General features: G+C 45.9%; 1 protein-coding gene across 6 annotated transcripts; it reads right to left on the reverse strand.

The window, feature by feature from the left end:
* RLN3 (relaxin 3) lies at window positions 131-23,554 on the reverse strand. 6 transcript variants are annotated; one of them, XM_021081988.1, is made up of 6 exons: window positions 23,467-23,554; window positions 23,171-23,316; window positions 12,238-12,319; window positions 3,842-3,953; window positions 2,992-3,198; window positions 131-956 (listed from the first exon to the last, which is right to left on the reverse strand). In XM_021081988.1, exons 4-6 carry the CDS (start codon window positions 3,906-3,908, stop codon window positions 727-729), a joined length of 504 nt encoding a protein of 167 aa, XP_020937647.1. In that variant the 5' UTR covers window positions 3,909-3,953; window positions 12,238-12,319; window positions 23,171-23,316; window positions 23,467-23,554; the 3' UTR covers window positions 131-726. The 6 variants fall into 6 exon arrangements, 5 of the variants coding, with proteins under 5 accessions (XP_020937647.1, XP_005661293.1, XP_013850120.1 ...); XM_005661236.3 differs by having other exon boundaries at window positions 23,418-23,534; XM_013994666.2 differs by lacking the exons at window positions 3,842-3,953; window positions 23,467-23,554 and having other exon boundaries at window positions 23,171-23,411.

Consider the following 23,601-nt stretch of genomic DNA (forward strand, 5'->3'; position numbering starts at 1 on the left):
GGGGAGGGGAGAGCCAAGGGGGAGAGAGAGGGGGAGGAGGAGCGGCGTCGAGGGTGCGGCAGAGCTCCTCTGATACCTGCCCCTCCCCTCCCCAAACACCATACACACACACACACACACATACACACGCTGCCAAGTACTTTGGAACTTTTATTTGGGGGGTTGAGGAAGATTCTGATCCGTACCCCTCCCCCCACCACTGAGCCTCCACCCCAGGAAACGAAGGGAACCTGAGGTCCCTCTTCCAGGCTTGGGGTCCACAGCTTTAGAACCCAGGCTGGGGTGGAGGGAGGGGCCTGGAAGGCTTCGGGGAGAGAGGGGGCAAAGGCTAGAATGGGGCGGGAGTTGGGGGTGGTATAGTTTGGGCTGGCGAGGGGACAGTGGCCACAGCTGGGCCAGGGTCTCAGTGTGGCCACTTTGGGTAGAGCAGGGGCAACCGTTGCAGCAGGAGACAGTACAGGCCAGGAAAGGCATGAGATGGGCTGGGGAGAAAGGGTCCCCATGTGGCCAGGTAGGGGCACAGCCTGCTCAGGGTCAGGATAGGCTGGCCAAAGGTCAGGGTTGGGTGGGAGGACTCTATTCTGAGCCCATAGTGCCTGAGCTCTGTGACTTGCTGATGAATGAATGCATGAGGGGCTAGAAACAGGTGCCCACCTGGACACCCATTAGGTGGACAGCAGAGCTGGGACATTCACTCTGGTTCTCCATGGCCACCTGGTCCCCTGTCTAGCAGAGGCTGCTGATTTCACTCTTGCTGCACCCCCACTTGCAGCAGTTGCTGGAGAGGCCAGCCAGGACATCACGACTGCCCCTAAGAGCCCCAGGGGTTCTCTGCCAGCCTGGTTGAACCCCATAGAAGGTCTCAGGGGACTTGGTCAGGGCCAGCCATTCGCTGGAGGCCATTGCCTCGTCCAACTCGCTGTCTGCGTTGGAATCTGTGTCTGAGAAGACATCCCCTGCAAAAAGATGAAAAGAGTGAGTGCTTGGGATTCAGCTCAGGCCACACTCAGAGTTCTGGCTCCTGGCTGGTCCAGCCACTTCTCTGTTCTTGTGACTCAGCCTGTTAGTTAAAGATTTTTTTGTTTTTGTTTGTTTGTTGTCTTTTTAGAGCCACATCTAAAAAGAAAAAAAATTGTGGCCAATGACATGGCCCCGTGGGACAAGGACAGGTGCAGCTGGGCCCCTGGCAGTGTCCTGGAGGCTCCTAGCAGCCTTGGGGTCCTCAGGGAGGACTGGGGGGTGGGGGAACACAGGGCTTAGGACAGTGACTCTTTTTTTTTTTTTTTTTTAGGGCAGCACCTGTGGCATATGGAAGTTCCCAGGCTAGGAGTCAAATTGGAGCTGCAGCTGCCAGCCTAGGCTGCATCCACAGCAACTCCAGATCCGAGCTGCGTTTGCAACCTATACAACAACTCATGGCAACACTGGATCCCCAACCCACTGAACAGGGCCAGGGGTTGAACCCTAATCTTCACGGATACTAGTTGGGTTCATTATCACTGAGCCACAAGGGGAACTCCCAGTTAAAGATTTTGATGCCACTGGTACCTGGGTTCCAGCTTTGATGGGCAGCTTACTCGACCTCACTGAGCTTGGCTTTCTGCTTCAATCATTTTCTTTCCCCTACTATTTATTTGTGGAGGACCTGATGGTTAAGAACATGTGTTTGGGAGTTCCCGTCGTGGCACAGTGGTTAGCAAATCTGACTAGGAACTGGGAGGTTGTGGGTTCGATCCCTGGCCTTGCTCAGAGGGTTAAGGATCCAGCGTTGCTGTGAGCTGTGGTGTAGGTCGAAGATGTGGCCCGGATCCCAAGTTGCTGTGGCTGTGGTGTAAGCCAGTGGCTGTAGCTCAGATTAGACCCCCAGCCTGGGAACCTCTATATGCCGCAGGAAGCAAACCCTAGAAAAGGCAAAAAAAAAAAAAAAACATGTGTTTGAGAGCTGAACTGACTAAGCACCAATCCAGCCTCTCTGAGTGATAACCCTGAGCAAGTGAATTTACTTCTCTGAGCTTAAGTTACCTTGTCTGCAAAGTGAGGATAATAATAACTCTTATCTTCTAGGATCTCGTACCCAGTAGAAGACTCAATACCCATTAAAAACAAAAACAAAAACAAAAACAAAAACAAAAAAAACGGAGTTCCCATCGTGGCACAGTAATTAACGAATCTGACTAGGAACCATGAGGTTGAGGGTTCAATCCCTGGCCATGCTCAGTGCGTTAAGGATCTGGAATTGCTGTGAGCTGTGGTGCAGGTCGCAGACACAACTGGGATCCTTCGTTGCTGTGGCTCTGGCATAGGCCAGCGGCTACAGCTCTGATTAGACCCCTAGCCTGGGATCTTCCATATGCTGTGGGAGCGGCCCTAGAAAAGGCAAAAAAACCCCAAAAACAAACAAACAAAAAAACACTTAAAACAGTGTCTGGCACATGGTAAGCACTCAACTGTATGCTACTCTGTCTTGCCTCACTTTTGCCACTTAACACCTGCAGGATACAGGGCCTGTGCTCCTATTTGCTGTTAAAGAGGATCAGGGAGGGAAAGCAAGTTGGTAGGAGGGTCACCTACTAGGTGGCAAATCTAGCCTTGGATTCATCACATCCCTCACACTACCTTCCCCAAAGGGTTGGAAAGCACTTTAGTTTCCGCTTCTGAACGGCACATACCAGGGTTTTGCAAACAGCAGCCTTGCCTAATGCAGGGCTCACACATAGCAGGTGTTCCAGAAAGAGTAGCCTGTTCTCTGACTTTTAGCTAGGGTGAATGGCTTGCTGTCCCCACACACACACCACCCCATCCCAGCTCCTCTGCTCTGCTAATTGGCTCCTCCAGCCTTGGCACAGCTTTGAGGGCTTGGCTGTCTCCCCAGTTGCATGTGGAGGGAAGGGACTCTCTTGCTCTTCATCTCACCTCCCTTCCTGGCTCCTCGGACCCTTGTCCTGTCTCGTCCACCCCCCTTCCCCACACACATTACCTCCCCAGCCTCACCCAGAGCTTCATGGGCCAGCATGTCCGACCGTCTCCACCGGGAGCCCCCGCAGGTAAAGATGACCGCTCGGATGAATTCACGGCCGCAAAGCTTCACTCCATAGGGTGACGCCCGGGCCTCAGTCCTCAGCCACAGCTCCCCAGCCAGCACCCATACGGCCAGCAGCAGCAGCAGCAGTGGACGTTTGGCCATTCTGGACGGGCTGCCTGAGATGTGAGAGTGGACGCAGCAAGGCAGCTTTCTGATGGTTGGTGCCTCCTGGACCCCCATTTATACATCTTAGCTCCCCCCACCCACCATGGAAGAGCCAAGTGACCTCCTTTATCTCCTCCTGCAGAGGGAAGGCGGCACAGCACCCACCCCACCCCGACCTTTTCCATCTCCCAGACCAAGCGATAACCTTTCGCCAAGGATGGGGTGACGTGGTCCAGCACACTGTCATTTTCAACAGAGAGAGGCGAGAAGGTCTCCATTCAGCAGAGACCAGGAACCCAGACCCCCATCAGACCAGAAGAGGGGTCACAGCCAGCCCCCCATCACCACCATACTGCTAGGGTCCCAGGGCCTCCTCTATAGTGACAACAACAGTAAGTGCTTACGCAGTATGCACTGTGGGAACTTCAACCTATGCCACAACTTGTGGCAAAGCCAGATCCTTAACCCATTGAGCAAGGCCAGAGGCCAACTTGAATTGGAGGGCTTGTTAAAACACAGATCTCAGGAGTTCCCTGGTGGTTCAGTGGGTTAAGGATCTGGCATTGTCATTGCTGTGATTTGGATTCGATCCCTGGCCCAGGAACTTCCACATGCTATGGGTGAAGCCAAAAATAAACAGAAACAAAAACAAACCATAGATTGTTGGGCTCTGACTGCAGAGTGTCTGAGGATCTGCCTTTGTGACAAGTTTCCAGGCCATTCTGATGCTGCTGGTCCAGAAACCACACTTCTGAGAGCCACTGGACTATGAAATCAAGACTAAGATTAAATCCATGTTACAGATGGGGAAACAGAACAGTGACACAAGGTGCTCAAGATCAGCTGGTAAGTGGAGGTGGGAGTTGGGGTTAACAGAACCTCTGGCTCCAGAATCCACACTCCAAGCGAAAGTTTTTAAGGATTAAAGAAAAAAAATGTTTTGGGGACAGAGCTTCAGTTTTGCAAGATGAAAAGGGTTCTGGAGGTAGATGGTAGTGAAGGTGGAACAATGGTGTGAATGGACTTCATGCCACTGGATTGGAAGCTTAAAATGGTTAAATGGTACATTTTATACTATGCATTTGTTACCTTTTTTTTTTCTTACCACCCTGAGGCATATGGGGTTCCCAAGCCAGGAATCAGATCTGAGCCGCAGTTGTGACCTGTGCTGCAGCTGCAGCAACACCAAATCCTTAACCCACTGCACCTGGCCAGGGATTGAACCTACGTCCTAGTGCTACAGAGACACTGCCGATCCTGTTGCTCCACTATGGGAACACCTATTATCACCATTTATTTATTTATTATTATTATTATTATTTTATTTATTGTTTGTTTGTTTGCCTTTTCTTGAGCTGCTCCCGCGGCATATGGAAAATCCCAGGCTAAGGGTCTAATAGGAGCTGTAGCCACCAGCCTACGCCAGAGCCACAGCAACGCAGGATCCAGGCTCACAGCTCACAGCAACACCGGACCTTTAACCCACTGAGCAAGGGCAGGGACTGAACCCGCAACCTCATGGTTCCTAGTCGGATTCGTTAACCACTGCGCCCCGACGGGAACTCCTATTATTATTATTATTATTTTTGTCTTTTCTAGGGCTGCACCCAAGGCATATGGAGGTTCCCAGGTTAGGGGTCTAATTGGAGCTGTAGCTGCTGGCCTACACCAGAGCCACAGCAACTCGGGATCCAAGTTGTGTCTGCGACCTACACCATAGCTCACAGCAATTCCAGATCCTTAACCCACTGAGCAAGGCCAGGGATCAAACCTGCAACCTCATGGTTCCTAGTCAGGTTCGTTAACCACTGTGCCACAATGGGAACTCCCCTATTATCATAATTTAAAAATAATTTTTAAATATTTAACTAATATATACATAAAGAAGATGTCACGAACTGGGAAATGTTTTATTTTGGTTTTTGACTTTTTAGGGCCGCACCCACAGCATATGGAGGTTTCCAGGCTAAGGGTCCAATCAGAGCTGTAGCTGCCGGCCACAGCCACAGCCACAGCAACGTAGGATCTGAGCCACATCTGCAACCTACACCACAGCTCCCGGCAACGTTGAATCCTTAACCCACTGAGCAAGGTCAGGGATCAACCTCCGTCCTTATGGATGCCAGTCAGATTCTTTAACCACTGAGCCAAGACAGGAACTCCAGGAAATGTTTAACAATGGGCTCTCCCAGGTTAAAAAAAAAAAAAAAAAAAAAGGCGGAGATTTGTAGCATCTATAGGGTTTCTGGTCAATTTCAAGCCATACATGTAATATCTGTGTGATGTCCCCAAATTCCTGAAAAGCTAACAATTTGTTCTCACAGGTCAGTATAAATAGGCTCCAGGACACCATCAAAATGTGAAAAACATTACAATTTGTGCAATTAAAAAAAATAATTATAAACAGGACAACCACATCATCATCACCCAGATCAAGAAGTAGGATAGTAGTAGCACCATAAATGTCCCCCCTCCCTGGTCGCAATCCCTCCCTGCCAAAGTAACTGCCATCCTGACTTCAGCTATCATCATTTCTTTGCTTTTCATTACAGTTTTTGGGTTGTTTTTTGGGGGGTGCTTGTTTGTTTGTTTGGTTTGGTTTTTGATTTTAGGGCCGCACCTGTGGCATGTGAGAGTTCCCAGACTAGGAGTCGAATCAAAGCTACAGCTGCTGGCCTACACCACAGCCACAGCAAAGCCAGATCTGAGCCTTGTCTGTGACCTACACCACAGTTCACGGCAACACTGGATCCTTAGCCCACTGAACAGAGGCCAGGGATCAAACCCACCTCATGGATGCTAGTGGATACTCTCCACTTCCTGCTGAGCCACAACAGGAACTCTTCATTACAGTTTTTAACACAAACATGAGTGTCTCTGAAACAGATAACTGAGTCTATATTTCTTTCCATTTTTTTTTTCATTCTAACAAATCGAACTTTTTTGGGGGGCCACACCCATGGCATACAGAAGATCTCGGGCCAGGGATCCAACCCATGCAACACCAGTAATCTGAGCCACAGCAGTGACAATGCCAGATCCTTTACCTATTCAGCCACTCGGAAACTCCTAATAACAAATTGAACTTTTTTGTTTGTTTGTTTTTTGTTTTTGGTCCTTTTGCCATTTCTTGGGCTGCTCCCGCGGCATATGGAGGTTCCCAGGCTAGGGTCGAATCAGAGCTGTAGCTGCCAGCCTACGCCAGAGCCACATCAACGCGGGATCCGAGCCACATCTGTAACCTACACCACAGCTCACAGCATCACCGGTTCCTTAACCCACTGAGCAAGGGCAGGGATCGAACCCGCAACCTCATGGTTCCTAGTCAGATTTGTTTCTGCTGCGCCACGACAGGAACTCCCAAATTGAACTTTTTATCAGTGTATGACATACATGCAGAAAAGTGCCCAGGTCCTAAGTGGACACCTGGAAGAATCTTCACTAACTGAACACACTTCTGTATCCACAGCTCAGGTCCAAAAACAACGTTCCCAGCCTCCATCCAGAGCAGAGGAATTAAGCTTCACCTTCTGGGAGGAGAAATATGGAAGAATTTGTGGACATATATTAAAACTACACTAACTGGGATTTCCCACTGTGGCTCAGTGGGTTAAAAACCCCAAATAGTGTCTTGTCAGGATTCAGGTTTGATCCCTGGCCTCAATCAGTGGGTTAAGGATCTGGCATTGTCACAAGCGGTTATGTTGTTCACAGATGCATCTCAGATGTGGCACTACTGTGGCTGGGCGGAGGCCAGGGGCTGCAGTTCCCATTGGACCCCAGGCCTGGGAACTTCCATATGCTGCAGGTATGGCCATAAAAGAAAAAAAAAATCAAATTGCACTAATAAATACTTTGAGTGAGGCACTTTGAGGCTATACAAATATCCTGTTTCCCATCCCACTCACTGATCTTAGCATTTGTTGGGACATCATATGTGTAGAAATTACTACTGTGCTGTTTGTTTATTAGTAATTTTCCATTTACTTTACTCCTTCTGCATTTGCTAGTTGTTATTTTGGGATTCTTCTTGAGTGAAGAATTGTTTTATCTCCATTTGTTTATTTGTTTAGTCACTTGTTTACACCCACATAGACTCATGAACAGTTATTTGGGTTAAAATCCAATACCATGGTTATTCATTTCATGGGCCAGATCTTTCCAGCTTTGGCCATTGGGAGCTCTTTCAGCTGGCCCCTGCCCTAAGCATTTTATTTCAGGCACTGCTCTTTTGACATGACTCCATATTTTTTCTTAAGTACGTCCTTACTTTCTGGCACCACAAGCTGTTCCAGGCTCATCTTGCATTTTCCCAGCCCCAGTCCTGGAATCAGCCAGGGAACCTGAGTTCCATTTATTGGAAAGTGGCATTGAGAAGCCAAGACTTGAAGGCTGGGTCTGCTCATTGCTATGGAATGGGGGCTGATGTTGTTGCTTCCAGGCCCTCTCAGATGATATTATTACTTAAAAGTGTTGAGGCCAGGGGTTCCCTGGTGGCTCAGCAGGTTAAGGATCCAGCATTGTCACTGCTGTGGCTTGAGTCACTGTTGTGGCATGAGTTGATCCCTGGCCTCGAAGCTTCCATATGCCATAGCTACGACCAAAAAAATAAAAACAAAACAATTAAAAAATATATATTGAGGTAATATGCCTACGAAATAAGGTTGACCTTTTTTAAAAATTTTTTTATTTAGAGAAGACCTTTCATTCAGTATTTCTTTCTCTCTCTTTTTTTTTTTAAGGGGCCACACCTGCCGCATATGGAAGTCCCCAGGCCAAGGATCGAGCCATAGCCACTGTAGAAGCAACGCTGAGTAGTTAGGTTGTGAGCCACACAAGAAGTGCTCATTCAATATTTCTTTTAGAATGGGTTTAATATTTCTGTATTCTTTTAGTTTTTGTTTGTTGAAGAAATGATTTATTTCTCCTTCTATTTTAAATGGTATTCTTGCTGGGTGGAGTAGTCTAGGCTGCAGATTTTTCCTTTTATTTTATTTATTTATTTATTTATTTTTGCCTTTTCTAGGGCTGCACCCGCAGCATATGGAGGTTCCCAGGTTAAGGGTCTAATTGGAGCTACAGCTGCTGGCCTACCACAGAGCCACAGCAACGCCAGATCCGAGCTGCTATCTGCAACTTACACCACAGCTCACAGCAATGCCAGATCCTTAACCCACTGAGCGAGGCCAGGGATCGAACCTGCAAACTCATGGTTCCTAGTCGGATTCGTTAACCACTGAGCCGTGACCATTTTACTATTATTTTTTCTTTATAGGGCCATGCCTGTGGCATATGGAAGTTCCCAGGCTAAGGGTCGAATCGGAGCTGCAGCTGCTGGTTTACACCACACAGCCGCACCAACACTGGATCTGGCTGTGTCTGTGAACTACTCTGCAGCTTGCGGCCATGCGGGATCTTTAACCCACTGAGTGAGGCTAGGGATCGAACCTGCATCCTCGTGGACACTATGTCAGGTTCATAGCCCATTGAACCACAATGGCAACTCCTAAAATTGACCGTTTTAATGTTACATGTTCATAGCAGCATTAGTCACAATAGCCAAAAAGTGGAAACCACTCAAATTCCCAACAACAAATGAGTGGATAAATAAAATATGGTCCATCTATACAGTGGAATATTACTCAGCCATAAAAATAAATGAAGCACTGACACATGCTACAATGTGGATGAACCTTGAAAATATTAGGCTCAGCAAAAGAAGCCAGAGACCAAAGTTCATACCATGTATAATTCCATTTATAGGATACTGTTTAGAATAGGCACACCCAAAGAGACAGAAAGCAGACTAGTGGTTGGTTGCCAAGGGTTGGGAGATGAGTAGAATTGGGAGTAATTGCTGCCATCTATACCTCTAGGGTGATGAAAACATTTTGGAACTAGACAGAAGCAGTGGTTGCTCATCATTATGAATATACTAAACACCACTGAATTGTTCACTTTAACATGATTAATTTTTTTTTTTCCTTTTTTGGCTGTACCCGAGGCATATGGAAGTTCCCAGGCCAGGGATCAGATCTGAGCCGCTGTGGCAATGCCAGATCCTTAACCCACTGCTGCCGGGCTGGGGACTGAACTAGAAATGCCACAGAGACAAGCCAGATTATTAACCCACTGTGCCACAGGGAGGACTCCCTGACATGGTTAATTAATTTCATGCAATGTCAATTTCACCTCAATTTAAAAAATACAATAGGAACTCAAGTGAAGGGTAGCTGCTGGGTTGGAACCTCATCTCTGCCTAGTTCCTGCTGTGTGACCTTGAGCAAGACACTTACCCTCTCTCTGCCTTGGTTCCCCTCCTATAAAAGAGGGAGGATGCAATAAGTGCATCACATGTTTAAAACAGTCAGTGATATACAGTAAGTGCCGCCCAATTAAACGTTATTTCTACTTGACGCATTCCCTTTGGATTCGAACTTTATTCCTTTGTCCTTTTCTTCATGACAAACTCCTGGCCTTGGTTGCCCCCCGTGGTGCCTCAGGCCAAGGGCAATGCTCCAGAAGGCAGGAGTCATATCTGATTGTACTGCTTCGAAAGGGCTGATGAATAATATGCTCCCCTCCTCTGCCTCTTTGCCCCACAACTCTCTAGGGACGCACCCTTCTGCCCTTTTCTCCATATCCCCAGTCCTGGCCCAGGGGCTGCTGATGAATAAACACACCAGGAAATATTTTCTGCCTGACTGTTGGACTCTGACTGTTCCAGAAACAGAAGCTTCTTTTGTGCCTCCCAGAGAAGCAGAGTTTGGAGCTCAACAGAGCTGGGTTCAGATCCCACTTCCTGTGTGACCTGGAGCAAGGCACTGCCCCTCTCTGAGTTCACTGGGAAGGTGGAGATAATAAACATATCTATTTCATGGGGCTGTTCGAGGACTGAAATTACATAAAATGCTTAGCACCCAGAAGAACGTACAGTAAGTGCAGTCGGTTAAATGGTGACCTGCAGAACCCAGGACCTGTGAACGTCACCTTATTTGGAAAAAAGGGGTCTTTGCAGATATGATTAAGGACTTCCAAGTGAGATTGTCCTGGATTATCTGGGTGGGTCCTAAATTCTATTACAAGTTTTAAAGACACAGACAGAAGGGATAAAGCCATGTGAGGGCAGAGATAGAGAGAGAAGAGGAATGTAGCCAAAGAGGTCAAGTCATGCCAGGAGCCACCAGAAGCTACAAGGGACAAGGAAAGATTCTCCTCTGGCGCCTTTGAAGGGAGCCCTGGCTCTGTCAACACCTTGACTTCAGACTTCTGGCCTTCAGAGCTATGGAAGAATAAATTGCCATGGCTGTAAGTCACCCAGTTTTGGTGAACTGTTACAGCAGCCATGGGAAACTCATAGATAAGAATTGGAAGGAGGAGTTCCCATCGTGGCACAGCAGAAACGAATCTGACTAGGATCCATGAGGTTGCGGGTTCGATCCCTGGCCTCGCTCAGTGGGTCAAGGATCCAGCGTTGCTGTGAGCTGTGGTGTAGGTTGCAGACGAGGCTCGGATCTGATGGTGCTGTGGCTGTGGCATAGGCCAGCAGCTGTAGCTCTGATTCGACCCCTAGCCTGGGAAGCTCCATATGCCATGAGCGCAGCCCTGAAAAGACCAAAAAAAAAAAAAAAAAAAAAAAAAAAAAAGAATTGGAAGGAGCTCCGTGGTGGCTCTGAGGGTTAGGGATCCAGCATTGTTACTGCTGTGGTACGGGTTCAGTCCCTGGTCTGGGGATTTCCATGTGCCACATGCTTGCCAAAAAAAAACCAACAACAAAAAACAGAAAATCCAGAATTGGGAAATATCACTCATGTTAATATACCAGTATCACTATTATCATCATACTCATCATCATCATCGTTATTCTTATGGTCAGCATAAAATGTACCCAAGGAGTTCCCTGGTGGTCTAGTGGTTAGGATTCGGCAGTGCTTCCACCTGGGCTCAAACCCTGATCTGAAAACTGAGATCCTACATCAAGCTGCTGCATGCTGAGACAAAAAAAATAAACCGCTCAAATCTTTTTTTTTTTTTTTTTTTACTTTTTAACTCAAATCTTACTAATCCTAAATAAAGCCATTCTCCATATTTCTTAACTAATTTTATTTTTGAATAGTGGATGCATTCATGTGCTGCACAAACAAAAAGCATAAAGTTTACACTGCAGTATTTCCCAAGTCTTAGTTCCCCTCCTTTTCCCCACAGGAAACCCACTGCTCCTGATTTCCTGAGTATCTTTCCAGAATTTCTGTGCCCATACACAAACAAATAAGAATACAAGTCCTTATCCCTCCCCCCTCATCTGCTTTTACATTAAAGGTAGCAATAAAAAGTTGTTTTTTAGAGTTCCTGCTGTGTGGCCATTATGGTTAAGGATCTGCCATTGTCTCTCCAGCAGCTTGCGTCATTGCTGAGGTGTGGGTTCATTCCCTGGCCCAGGAACTTCCATGTACTGTGGGTGCAGGGGAAAAAAAAAAAAAGCTGTTTTTTAATTGTGATAAAATATAACATTTTAGCCTTTTTTTGAGGGGAGGGGGCAAGCCCATGGCATGTGGAAGTTCCTGGGTCAGAGACTGAACTCAAGCCACAACCGTGCCAATGCTGGATCCTTATCCTACTGTGGCAACAAGGAACTCCACATCCTAACCATTTTTAAGTGCACAGTTCAGTGGCATTAAGACATCCATATTGTCATGCAACCATCACCACTAGCCATCTCCAGAAATTTTTCATCTCTCCAAACTGAAACTCTACCTAATTAAACAATAATTCTCCATTCCTCCACTCCACCCTCCAGTTCCTGGTAACCATCATTCTACTTTTTGTCTCTATGAATGTGCTTATTCTACATAGGTTGTAAAGCAGAACAAGACACTATTTACCCTTTTAGGTCCAGCTTCTTGCATTTGGCATAATGTTTCAAGGTTCATCCCTGTGGTAGCATGTGTCAGAATTTCAGTTCAAGGTAGCATGTTTCATATGTTCTTCTGCACCTTCCTCCCTCCACCCACCCCCCCACTCCACATAACAACAAATGCTGGAGATCTCACCTTTTCAAAGCTCTTGTGGAAGTTCCCTCATGGCTCAGAAGGTCAAGGATTTGGCATTGTCCCTGCTGTGGCTTGAGAACTTCTACAAAATAAAAAAACAAAACAAACACCAAACAAACCTCTTTATGAATCTGTATCATTTGTCTACAGCAACATAATATCATGATATTTTGCTGTGTAGCTGCCCCATGGTTAATTTCACTGCCTCAGAGAGAGATTTTTTTTCCCATCCCTTTGTTCTTAGGTTAACATCACAGTGACGTACCTTGTACCAATGTCATTTCACACATAGACAAGTGTAACTGGAGATAAATTCTGGCTCAAAGACTATGGGCATTTGCAATTTTTACAGATACTGCCAATTTTCCCTCCTTGAAGGTTGGCTTAATTCACAGTCCCTCCAGTAAAGGATAAGAGTTTTTCCCTTTAGCTTCACCAACACTGTTATCAAACTTTGGACTTTGGCCAACAGGAAAGGTGAAAAACAGTATCTCAGCAGAGAAAATGTACATTTCCCTTACCACAAGCGAGGCAGAACATATTTCCGTGTGTTTAAGAGCTTTTTTTTTTTTTTTTTTTGGTCGCTGTCTCTTTTTTTTTTTTTTTTTTTTTTGTCTTTTTAACAGAGGTTCCCAGCCTAGGGGTCCAATCAGAGCTGTAGGCACTGGCCCACACCACAGCCACAGCCACAGCCAAGCTAAGCCAGATCCGAGCAGGGTCTGAGACCTACACAACTGCTCATGGCAATGCAGGATCCTTAACCCACTGAGTGAGACCAGGGATTGGAACCTGAGTCCTCACAGATGCTAGGCTGTTAACTGCTGAGCCCCAAGGGGAACTCCATTTAAGAGCTATTTATAGTTTGCTCTTTTCTCCTCTGCTTACCTTTCTTGCCCATTATTCTTTTGAGTTGATCTTTTCTTTCCTGATTTCTAGGAGTTCAGTATATATTGAGGAGGTTTACCATATGGTTGTGAAATGAGTAGTAAGTATTTTTTCCCCAATTTGTCATTTTTCTAAGCTTTTAAATTAGTGATCACTAACACTTACTGAGGATTCACCACATGCCTGGTTCTCTCCTAGGTGCTTTAAACACACCATCTCTTGTCAACCTGACACTAGTTTTCATCTCTAAATACTACACACGAATCTCTGAAAAATCAGGACATTTTCCTACATAATATAATGTCATTTTCACATCCAACAAAATATACAATTATTATTCAGTATCATCTTACACCAGAGTGAAACATCACATTTCCCTGAGTCGCTGAAAGAGACTTTGAGAGTTGGTTTTGAGCAGTGCTGACCAACAGAACTTTCTCTGATGATGAGAATGTTCTCTATCTGTGCTTTTCATCACAGTAGCCACTAGCTACATGCCGCTGTTGAGTGCTTGGAAATGTGTCCAGTGAGACTGAGGAACTGGATTCTTCATTGTGTTTTATTTTAGTTACTTTTAAGTTTTAAGAGCTACATGGTAAATTATAGGCCAGAATCCCTGATGGACTTAAATGCAAAAACTCTCAACAAAATATTGGCAAATGAAATTCAACAATACATTATGAGGATCAGACACCATGATCAAGTGGGATTTAGTCTAGAGAGGCAAGGATGGTTCAACATCTGCAAATTAATCAGTGGGATGCACCACTGTAATAAAATGAAGGATAAAAACCATATGACCATCTCAATAGATGAAGAAAAAATCTGGTAAAATTCAATATCCTTTCATGATAAGAACTCTCAACAAACTGGTATTTAGATAGAATGTATTTCAATGTAACAAAGGCCATATATGAGAAGTCCACAGCTAACATCATACTCAACCCTGAAAGCTTTCCCTCTAAGATCCAGAGCAAGACAAGAGTGCCCATATGTACTACTTTTATTCTGCATAGCACTGGAAGTCCTAACCAAAGCAATTAGTCAAGAAAAAGAAAGAAAGGGCAACCCCTCCGAACCAAATAGCCACATAGGACTAGTAGTTACCATATAGGTTACTTCCTCACCCAAATACAACTCACCTGTCCTGTCTTCATTCCTCCCTTTCCCATTTGGCCTTCAGCATTTTGCCAGGTGATCCCCCCACGCATGCCACTGAGCCCAGGTCTTACCCAGCCCCACCTCTCCCCAAACTCTATCAAGCTTTCATTGGTTCATGCAAAGCCCTCATTAGTTTAATTTCTGCCCCCTCCATCCCAGATCCCCAATTCTTTGCCCTTCCCAAATCGTGACCATCATCTGGAAGGCATTTGCTACATGCTCCTGAACTGGTAGATGTCCTTAAGCAATAGGATGTATCCTTCTGTATGTTTATACATTGACTTTGTACAAGTATGTTGTAATTTGCAAAGTAACATTGTATGCTATATCTCCATCTGTATCCTTTTAGTTCAGTGATACATTGTAGGGGATTGTTTGTTTTGTTTTGTCTGGTTGTTGTTTTTATGAAATTGAAAACATTTATTAACTTCTTTCCTTCAGCCTCCTCTCTCAACACAAAGGTGTCCTTCCACTGGGGGTGAGAGTGGTGATGGGGGTGGGGAATAGGTTGACACATGTTCATGTAGATGTGCATGTGCCCCAAGCATCTTCTCTAAAAGCCAGATGGTTGTGAAATGAGTAGTAAATATTTTCCCAGTATTTAGGGCCTCACCCCTCAGATCTTCGTTTTTATTTTAAAATCTCAATCCATTCCTATTACAAATCTTCCTGTGTAATGATACAGTGCCTCTAGCAATAGGTTTGCAAGATTGTCTTCATGCATCAAAATTGTTTCCAGTATATTTCCCCAAACCTGTTTGCTTGTGTGTCCCCTGACATTAGATTCCATTTCATCCATGGATATATCAGCAGTGTTTACATATCGAATATATATAAATATTTTTTACTGTATTATGTATATAGTTTACAAGATTTTTTTTTTTTTTTTGTCTTTTTAGGGCTGCACCCCACGGCATATGGAGGTTCCCAGGCTAGGGGTCTAATTGGAGCTGTAGCTGCTGGCCTGTGTCAGAGCCACAGCAACGCCAGATCCAAGCCTCGTCTGCAACCTACACCACAGCTCACGGCAATGCCAGATCCTTAACCCACTGAGCAAGGCCAGGGATTGAACCCGAAACCTCATGGTTCCTAGTCAGATTCGTTAGCCACTGAGCCATGATGGGAACTCCTATAGTTTACAAGATTAATAAGCCTCATTTTTAATAAGCAGGAATGCACAGGCTTTTAAGATGAATTTCCAACAAAACACAGGACATCTTGTTTGCATTTCGATGCACCAAGTGTCAGATTCTTATCCCATTACTCCCTGGCACATTAGCAGATGGTTCTTAAATTTCTTTTTTTCTTCCTTTTAGCAAAACTCTGTGGAGACCTCTCACTCTTGCCATTTAGGTCAGGAGAAAGATTGCCTTATTTTTATTTTTTTGCTTTTTAGGTCCACACCTGTGGGATGTGGAAGTTTCTAGGCTAGGGGTTGAATCAGAGCTACAGCTGCTAGCCTAGACCACAGCCCCAGCAATGTGGGACCCAAGCCACATCTGCAACCAACACCATAGCTCACAGCAATGCCGGATCCCCAACCCACCGAGTGAGGCCAGGGACTGAACCCACATCCTCATGGATCCTAGTCAGGTTCGTTAACCACTGAGCCACAAAGGGAACTCCCGGTTGCCTTATTTTAAAATGCTATAGTGGGGAGTTCCTGTCGTGGCTCAGCAGTAATGAACCCGACTAGGATCCATGAGGACACAGGTTCAATCCCTGGCCTCCCTCAGTGGGTTAAGGATCCGGTGTTGCTGTGAGCTATGGTGTAGGTCGCAGATGGGCTTGGAGCTGGTGTTGCTGTGGCTGTGGTGTAGGCCAGCAGCTGCAGCTCCATTTGGACCTCTAGCCTGGGAACTTACATGTGCCGCAGGTACAACCCTGAAATTTAAAAAAAAAATTTAAATGCTATAGCAGGAGTTCCCACTGTGGACAACAGGATTGAGTCTCTGGAGTGCTGGGATGCAGGTCTGATCCCCAGCCTGGCACAATGGGTTAAAGGATCTGTGTTGTGGCAGCTATAGGAGAGGTCACAACTATGGCTTGGATAGAACTCCAAATGCTGCTGGGCAGCCAAAAAAGGAAAAAAAAAAAAAAAAAAGCTAGAATCACCCCGTCAGATTTTTTTTTTTTTTGCTGGTGAGAATTCTTTTTTAATTTTTATTTATTTATTTTTAAATTGTCATTTCCCCAATACAATTTTTTTTAATGTTAATTCCCCACATGGTGCTCACTAGTTTCATTTAACCATGTTTAATTCTTTTTTTTTTTTTTTTTCTCCACTGTACAGCAAGGGGGTCAGGTCATCCTTACATGTATACATTGCAATTACAGTTTTTCCCCCCACCCTTTCTTCTGTTGCAATATGAGTATCTAGACAAAGTTCTCAATGCTATTCAGCAGGATCTCCTTGTAAATCTATTCTAAGTTGTGTCTGATAACCCCAAGCTCCCAATCCCTCCCACTCCCTCCCCCTCCCATCAGGCAGCCACAAGTCTCTTCTCCAAGTCCATGATTTTCTTTTCTGAGGAGATGTTCATTTGTGCTGGATATTAGATTCCAGTTATAAGTGATATCATATGGTATTTGTCTTTGTTTTTCTGGCTCATTTCACTCAGGATGAGATTCTCTAGCTCCATCCATGTTGCTGCAAATGGCATTATGTCATTCTTTTTTATGGCTGAGTAGTATTCCATTGTGTATGTATACCACATCTTCTGAATCCAATCATCTGTCGATGGACATTTGGGTTGTTTCCATGTCTTGGCTATTGTGAATAGTGCTGCAATGAACATGTGGGTGCACGTGTCTCTTTTTTTTTTTTTTTTTTGTCTTTTGTCTTTTGTTGTTGTTGCTATTTCTTGGGCCGCTCCCGCGGCATATGGAGGTTCCCAGGCTAGGGGTCTAGTCGGAGCTGTAGCCACCGGCCTACACCAGAGCCACAGCAACGCGGGATCTGAGCAGCATCTGCAACCTACACCACAGCTCACGGCAACGCCGGATCCTTTAACCTACTGAGCAAGGGCAGGGACCGAACCCGCAACCTCATGGTTCCTAGTCGGATTCGTTAACCACTGCGCCACGACGGGAACTCCACGTGTCTCTTTTAAGTAGAGTTTTGTCCGGATAGATGCCCAAGAGTGGGATTGCGGGGTCATATGGAAGTTCTATGTATAGATTTCTAAGGTATCTCCAAACTGTTCTCCATAGTGGCTGTACCAGTTTACATTCCCACCAACAGTGCAGGAGGGTTCCCTTTTCTCCACAGCCCCTCTAGCACTTGTTGTTTGTGGATTTATTAATGATGGCCATTCTGACTGGTGTGAGGTGATATCTCATGGTAGTTTTGATTTGCATTTCTCTTATAAACAGTGATGTTGAGCATTTTTTCATGTGTTTGTTGGCCATCTGTATATCTTCTTTGGAGAACAGTCTATTCAGGTCTTTTGCCCATTTTTCCATTGACTGGCTTTTTTGCTGTTGGGTTGTTTGTTTATATATTCTAGAGATTAAGCCCTTGTCGGTTGCATCATTTGAAACTATTTTCTCCCATTCTGTAAGTTGTCTTTTTGTTTTCTTTTTGGTTTCCTTTGCTGTGCAAAAGCTTTTCAGTTTGATGAGGTCCCATGGGTTTATTTTTGCTCTAATTTCTATTGCTTTGGGAGACTGACCTGAGAAAATATTCATGATGTTGATGTCAGAGAGTGTTTTGCCTATGTTTTCTTCTAGGAGTTTGATGGTGTCCTGTCGTATATTTAAGTCTTTCAGCCATTTGGAGTTTATTTTTGTGCAGGGTGTGAGGGTGTGTTCTAGTTTCATTGCTTTGCATGCAGCTGTCTAGGTCTCCCACAATTTTTTTTTCTACCGTACAGCATGGTGACCCAGTTATACATACATGTACCCATTCTATTTTCTCACATTATCAGGCCCATCAGATTTTTTTTTTTTTTTGTCTTTTTGCTATTTCTTGGGCCGCTTCCGCAGCATGTGGAGGTTCCCAGGCTAGGGGTTGAATCGGAGCTGTAGCCACTGGCCTACGCCAGAGCCACAGCAAAGCCAGATCCAAGCCGCGTCTGCAACCTACACCACAGCTCACGGCAACACCGGATCGTTAACCCACTGAGCAAGGGCAGGGACCGAACCCGCAACCTCATGGTTCCCAGTCGTATTCGTTAACCACTGCGCCACGACAGGATCTCCCCATCAGATTTTTTTTTAAGAGCTACTTTGTTGCTTTCACTGTTGGCTTAGTGTTTTGTATTCTGCAGCCTTCCTTATTTCATCTTTCTGGTCCCCTAGGGATGGACACCCACATCGCCTTTCTGCTTCAATGAGCATTCTTATCTGGTGTGAAACTTTCAGTGAATATAAAAACTTGGAACAGGATTACCAAAGTCATAGTTCTCTCAATTTAATGAGGACCCAATAATTGGCTTAAACAAGAGAGAATGTTTGTCTCTTTTGGCCTGGGGATCCCAGGTCCTCCTGCCAGTTGCTCTGCCATCCTCTAGGGCAATATCTCCAAGGACATTTGGCTGTGTCTGGAAACATCTTTGGTTGTCACATCTGGTGAGGGGTGGGGGCTGTGTGCTCCTGGCATGTAGTGAGTGGCAGCCAGGGATGCTGCTCAGCACCCTACAATGCAGTTTGGCCCCAAATGTCAATGATGTCACCTGCCCTAGAATACTCCCCATTCCCTTTTGCCATGACTGATTCATCGAAGAGACAGTTGTCCTCCAGCATACTCCACCCTTGGGGTTTGACAGCTGTTTCCTGATGTCATTTAACTTGTTCCTCCATCCTTGCCATTTCCTGCAAATGGGATATTAGGTTGAGGATCAGAGTCAGGGTTTGGCAAGATGTATCCTAGAGGAAGCTGTGAATTTCCTTTTGTATTACATCAGGGGGCCCAGCAAGCCTAAGGGTCCCTCTGTTGTGATGCTGAGCTTCACTGCAGCTAACGATGGGGACAGTCTGGCCTCCGTGTTGAAATCTGCACCCCCTACACCCAAGGAACCCTCTGGTGCCCTGTATCTTGGTCCAAATCCTCTTCTCACCTGATGTTTTATAACCCTCATTGATGATCATTGGCTAAATCGATGATTTCATTGGCTTGTGCAAAACAGTGATTTTTCTTATTCTTTCATTCCTTCCACATTTTTTAGCTGGCATTCTTGGGCTGTTTGGTGAACATGAAAAGCTACTACTGGGAAGCCAAGATCATACTTAATTCCTTACTTTTTTTTTTTTCTTTTTACCCATGGCATATAGAAGTTCCCAGGCTAGGGGCTGAATTGGAGCTGCAGCTGCTGGCCTATGCCCAGCCACAGTAATGTGGGATCCTAGCCACATCTGAGATCTACACCACAGCTTGCGGCAATGTAGGATCCTTAACCCACTGAGCAAGGCCAGGGATTGAACCCGCATCCTCATAGATACTAGCCAGGTTCTTAACCCACTGAGCCACAATGGGAACTCCTCCAATTCCTTACTTTTAATTATGGCTTCCAGGAAGGAGTTGGTTGAAAGCTACTTCCCATGAATTAATGTGTGTGTGTGTGTGTGTTTCAACTTTTTTTTCGTCTTTTTAGGGCCGCACCCATGGCATATGGAAGTTCCCAGGCTAGGGGGTCAAACTGGAGCCATAGCTGCCGGCCTACTCCACAGCCATAGCAATGCAGCATTCGATCCACATCTGTGACCTACACCACAGCTCATGGCAACGCCAGATCCTTAACCCACTGAGTGAGGCCAGGGATTGAACCCGAATCCTCACGGATACTAGTTGGGTTCATTACCACCAAGCCACAATAGAACTCTCTGTTTTAACTTTCAAATTGAGGTATACTGTATATAAAGTACACAGGTCTTACATGGAGAGCTCAGGGAATTTTTACAGTTACACACCTTTGCAACCACCAGCAGATTAAAAACATAGGACATTTCTATGGAGTTCCTATTGTGTCGCAGGGGAAACAAACCTGAGTAGTATCGATGAGGATCTGGGTTCAATCCCTGGCCTCACTCAGTGCGTTGGGAATCTGGCGTTGCTGTGAGCTGTGGTGTTTGTCAAAGATGTGGCTTGGATCCCACGTTGCTCTGGCTGTGGTGTAAGCTGGCAGCTGCAGCTGATTCTACTCCTGGACTGGGAACTTCCATATGCCTCAGGTGCAGCCCTAAAAACCAAAAAAAAAAAAAAAAAAAAAAAAAAAAAAAGGGTATTTCTAGCCCCACACTACCTTCCCTGCCAAGGTTTACAATAAATAATTTTTGGGGAGTTCCCGTTGTGGCTCAGTAGTTAACGAATCCGACTAGGAACCATGAGGTTTCAGGTTCAATCCCTGGCCTCGTCCCGTGGGTTCAGGATCCAGCATTGACGTGAGCTGTGGTGTAGGTCACAGATGCAGCTCGGATCTGGTGTTGCTGTGGCTGTGGCACTAGCTGGCAGCTACAGCTCCAATTAGACCCCTAGCCTGGGAACCTCCATATGCCGTGGGTGTGGCTCTAGAAAAGACAAAAATAGATAAATAAATAAATAATTTTTTGGCCATGCTCACAGCATGCAATAACTCCAGGGCCAGGGATTGAACTTGTGCCACAGCAGTGGCCTGAGCCAGAGCAGTGACAATGTGGAATCCTCAACCTGCTGAGCCACCAGGAAACTCCTATAATTTTCTATTATTTACAAATAATTTTGATCTGGGTACAGGCTTAGCTGTACCCATCTTGGGGTTCAAGGACTTCCAGAACGTGAGGAAATGGGTGGGAAGTAAAAATAACGGTTCTATCTGCTTCCCACCAACCAACATATCTGGCCATGGGACCCAACCCTGTCTCAGAGAAGCAACTGCAGGGGCTAAGTGACTTACTTTGCCAACTAGGATTTATCCTAGGCACCTCCTGCCTAGAAGTCTCATTAATTCTTGGGGCTCAGCTATCAGCAGACTGTTACTGTTACTGCTTCTCCCCTTCCATCCAGGGGCAGCAAAGCACACTGGAAAGTCCCAGAAAAGGAGACAGGCTGTTTGGGTTCTGCCGTCTTCAGTTACATGATCCTAGAGGAGTTTCCCTTTTGAGCCTTTGTTTGCTCACCTGTCAAGTGGGGGAATATTGCACTTTGCTGGGTTCCTGGGAGGATTTCTGCAGAATCATCATGACAGCCTTTACATTTCTGGCCTCACCTTCTGGCCCCTTCCTCTTTGTTCATTCCACCCCCAGCCAGATGTTTGTTCCTATCCCCAAGCCTTTACTCCTCCACCTCCGTTTTGTGGGGCTTGCTGGCTTCTTCTCACAACTCAGGCTCAGTTCGAATGATTCCTCCTCAGGTTACAGAGGCTACTGAGTCACTCTTACCACACAAACCCTAATGTCGCTCTCACAGCTTTTTTTTTTAAGAGTCTTTGCTGTTGTTTTTGAATTTTAAGTTAGTTGATTTACAATGTTGTGTTTTGTTGTTTTTAAATTGAAATATAGTTGATTTGCAATGTTAGTTCCAGGTGTAAGCCAAAATGATTCAGTTATACACACACACATACATATATGTACATAAATATTCTTTTCCAGATTTTCTTGGCTTATAGGTTATTATAAGATATTGAGCATGGTTCCCTGTACTATTCAGCAAGTTCTTGCTGATTATCTACTTTATACATAGTAGGCTTCATAGCTCTTATGAATTGATCTTAAGTATTAATCTCTCCTTTTTTTTTTTTTTTTTTTTTTGCTTTTTAGAGCCACACCCAAGGCATATGGAGGTTTCCAGGCTAGGGGTCGAATCAGAGCTGTAGCCAATGGCCTACACCACAGCCACAGCAACGCAGGATCTGAGCCACATCTGCAACCTACACCACAGCTCATGACAATGCTGTATTCTTAACCCACTGAGCAAGGCCAGGGATCCAACCTATGTCCTCATGGATGCTAGTCAGATTCATTAAGTGCTGAGCCATGTATTAATCTCACTGCTTATTGTGCCTCTTATTGTAGAAGAGTGCAGAGTCTTGGACTTGCCTGCTTCACTTTTACAGCCAGGGCCTTGCACAAAGGAATTATAATGCTGGCTGAAGTAGGAAAGAGTTCAGAGAGGTAGAGCCACTTTTTCAGCATCACACAGCAAAATTTGAATTAGATAGGTAGGCTTTGAGCCTTTGGTTTATTTTTTCTCTCTCCTTGGTCTCTGGTGGGGATTAGGGTACAAAATTTAAAGGGTGTCAAAAAACTCAGTCATCAAGATATTTTTACAAGTCAAAATTAATGCCAAAAAAAGAGAATAAAAGGTAAGATTTGACCCTGAATTTGAACGATTTACTTCATCCTGATCGCAAAGTCCAGGCAAATTCTGTCTTTATTCAAAATTTTGCTATTTTGTTTATCATGGATTTATTTTTCCATTAATTTTGCTATCTAAAAAATAACATTGCATTAGACTATTATTTATCTTGATGACTGAATTTTTACCGAGACGCTCACCCTAGTGCAGGCCTCGGTCCTGTCACTTCTCTCTTAGATAAACTGAGGCACGGAGTACTGGAGGTGGGAGTAGGGTAGGGATGGGGGAGGAGTGCAGAGCCCTTTTGAGCGGCCCAAGCTGTCCCTGGAGGGCCGGACGCTGACCTTTGCTTATCGCCCGAGGGAAGAGCTGCTAATTAAATCCCCCGCCTGCAGGAGACCTTTCCCAGGGCGGCCCGCGCCTCCTGCGGGGCCGAGATAGCCTCGGTCTCCCCGGCAGCGGTGACCTTTCCCGGCCCAAAGGGGCGGGGAGGCCGGAGAGTGCCGGGCGACAGAGCTTTTGGCCGAGTCTAGGCGGAAAGTGGTTGGCGAGGATGTCGCTCTGCGGCTGGACCCTGGCATCGAACCCCGCCTCGGCTCCCCACGTTCAGCCTACCATCGCAGGGCAGCAGGGGGAGGAAAAAGGACCCGATGACATCATCGAACCGGGAGCCCGGCCTTCGTCGTCTACGTCACAAGAGCAGCGTCGCGTCACCGCATTCCTCCCATGACGTAAGCCCGCGAGGCCAAGAACTGGCCCACCTGGGAAAAGAGAAGTCTGAGGGAAGAGATCTTTCCTTTCTCGCCCTTTATAGTCGGTAAGGCGTTTAAAGTGCGGGAACCGACTACCACTCCCAACCGACCTTGCGTGCTACGCACGCGCACAACCTCCAGCGAGAGAGCGCGGCAAACCTTTGGGCTAGATTGACATCCCTTTAGTCGAACCGGAAGGCAGGTGTAACCGCCGCAAGCCAATCCCGACCCCACAAACCCCACCCCTTTATTCTTAGCTAGCTGCTTCCTTGCTGGAGTGACGGGCTCCTCTGC

Source organism: Sus scrofa, chromosome 2 (genome assembly GCF_000003025.6).
Source record: "Sus scrofa isolate TJ Tabasco breed Duroc chromosome 2, Sscrofa11.1, whole genome shotgun sequence".
In the NCBI taxonomy this organism is placed as follows: Eukaryota; Metazoa; Chordata; class Mammalia; order Artiodactyla; family Suidae; genus Sus; species Sus scrofa.

Bases quoted from the DNA above. Each gene is read 5' to 3' on its own strand.
- RLN3 (XM_021081988.1), bottom strand. From the start codon at position 3,908: ATGGCCTGGAAACTTGTCACAAAGGCAGATCCTCAGACACTCTGCAGT. The intron at 3,199-3,841 runs GTTTGTTTTTGT...CTCACATCTCAG, and splicing joins TCAGAGCCCAACAATCTATG to GCAGCCCGTCCAGAATGGCC. The intron at 957-2,991 runs GTGAGGCTGGGG...ATCTTTTTGCAG, and splicing joins GCTGGCCCATGAAGCTCTGG to GGGATGTCTTCTCAGACACA.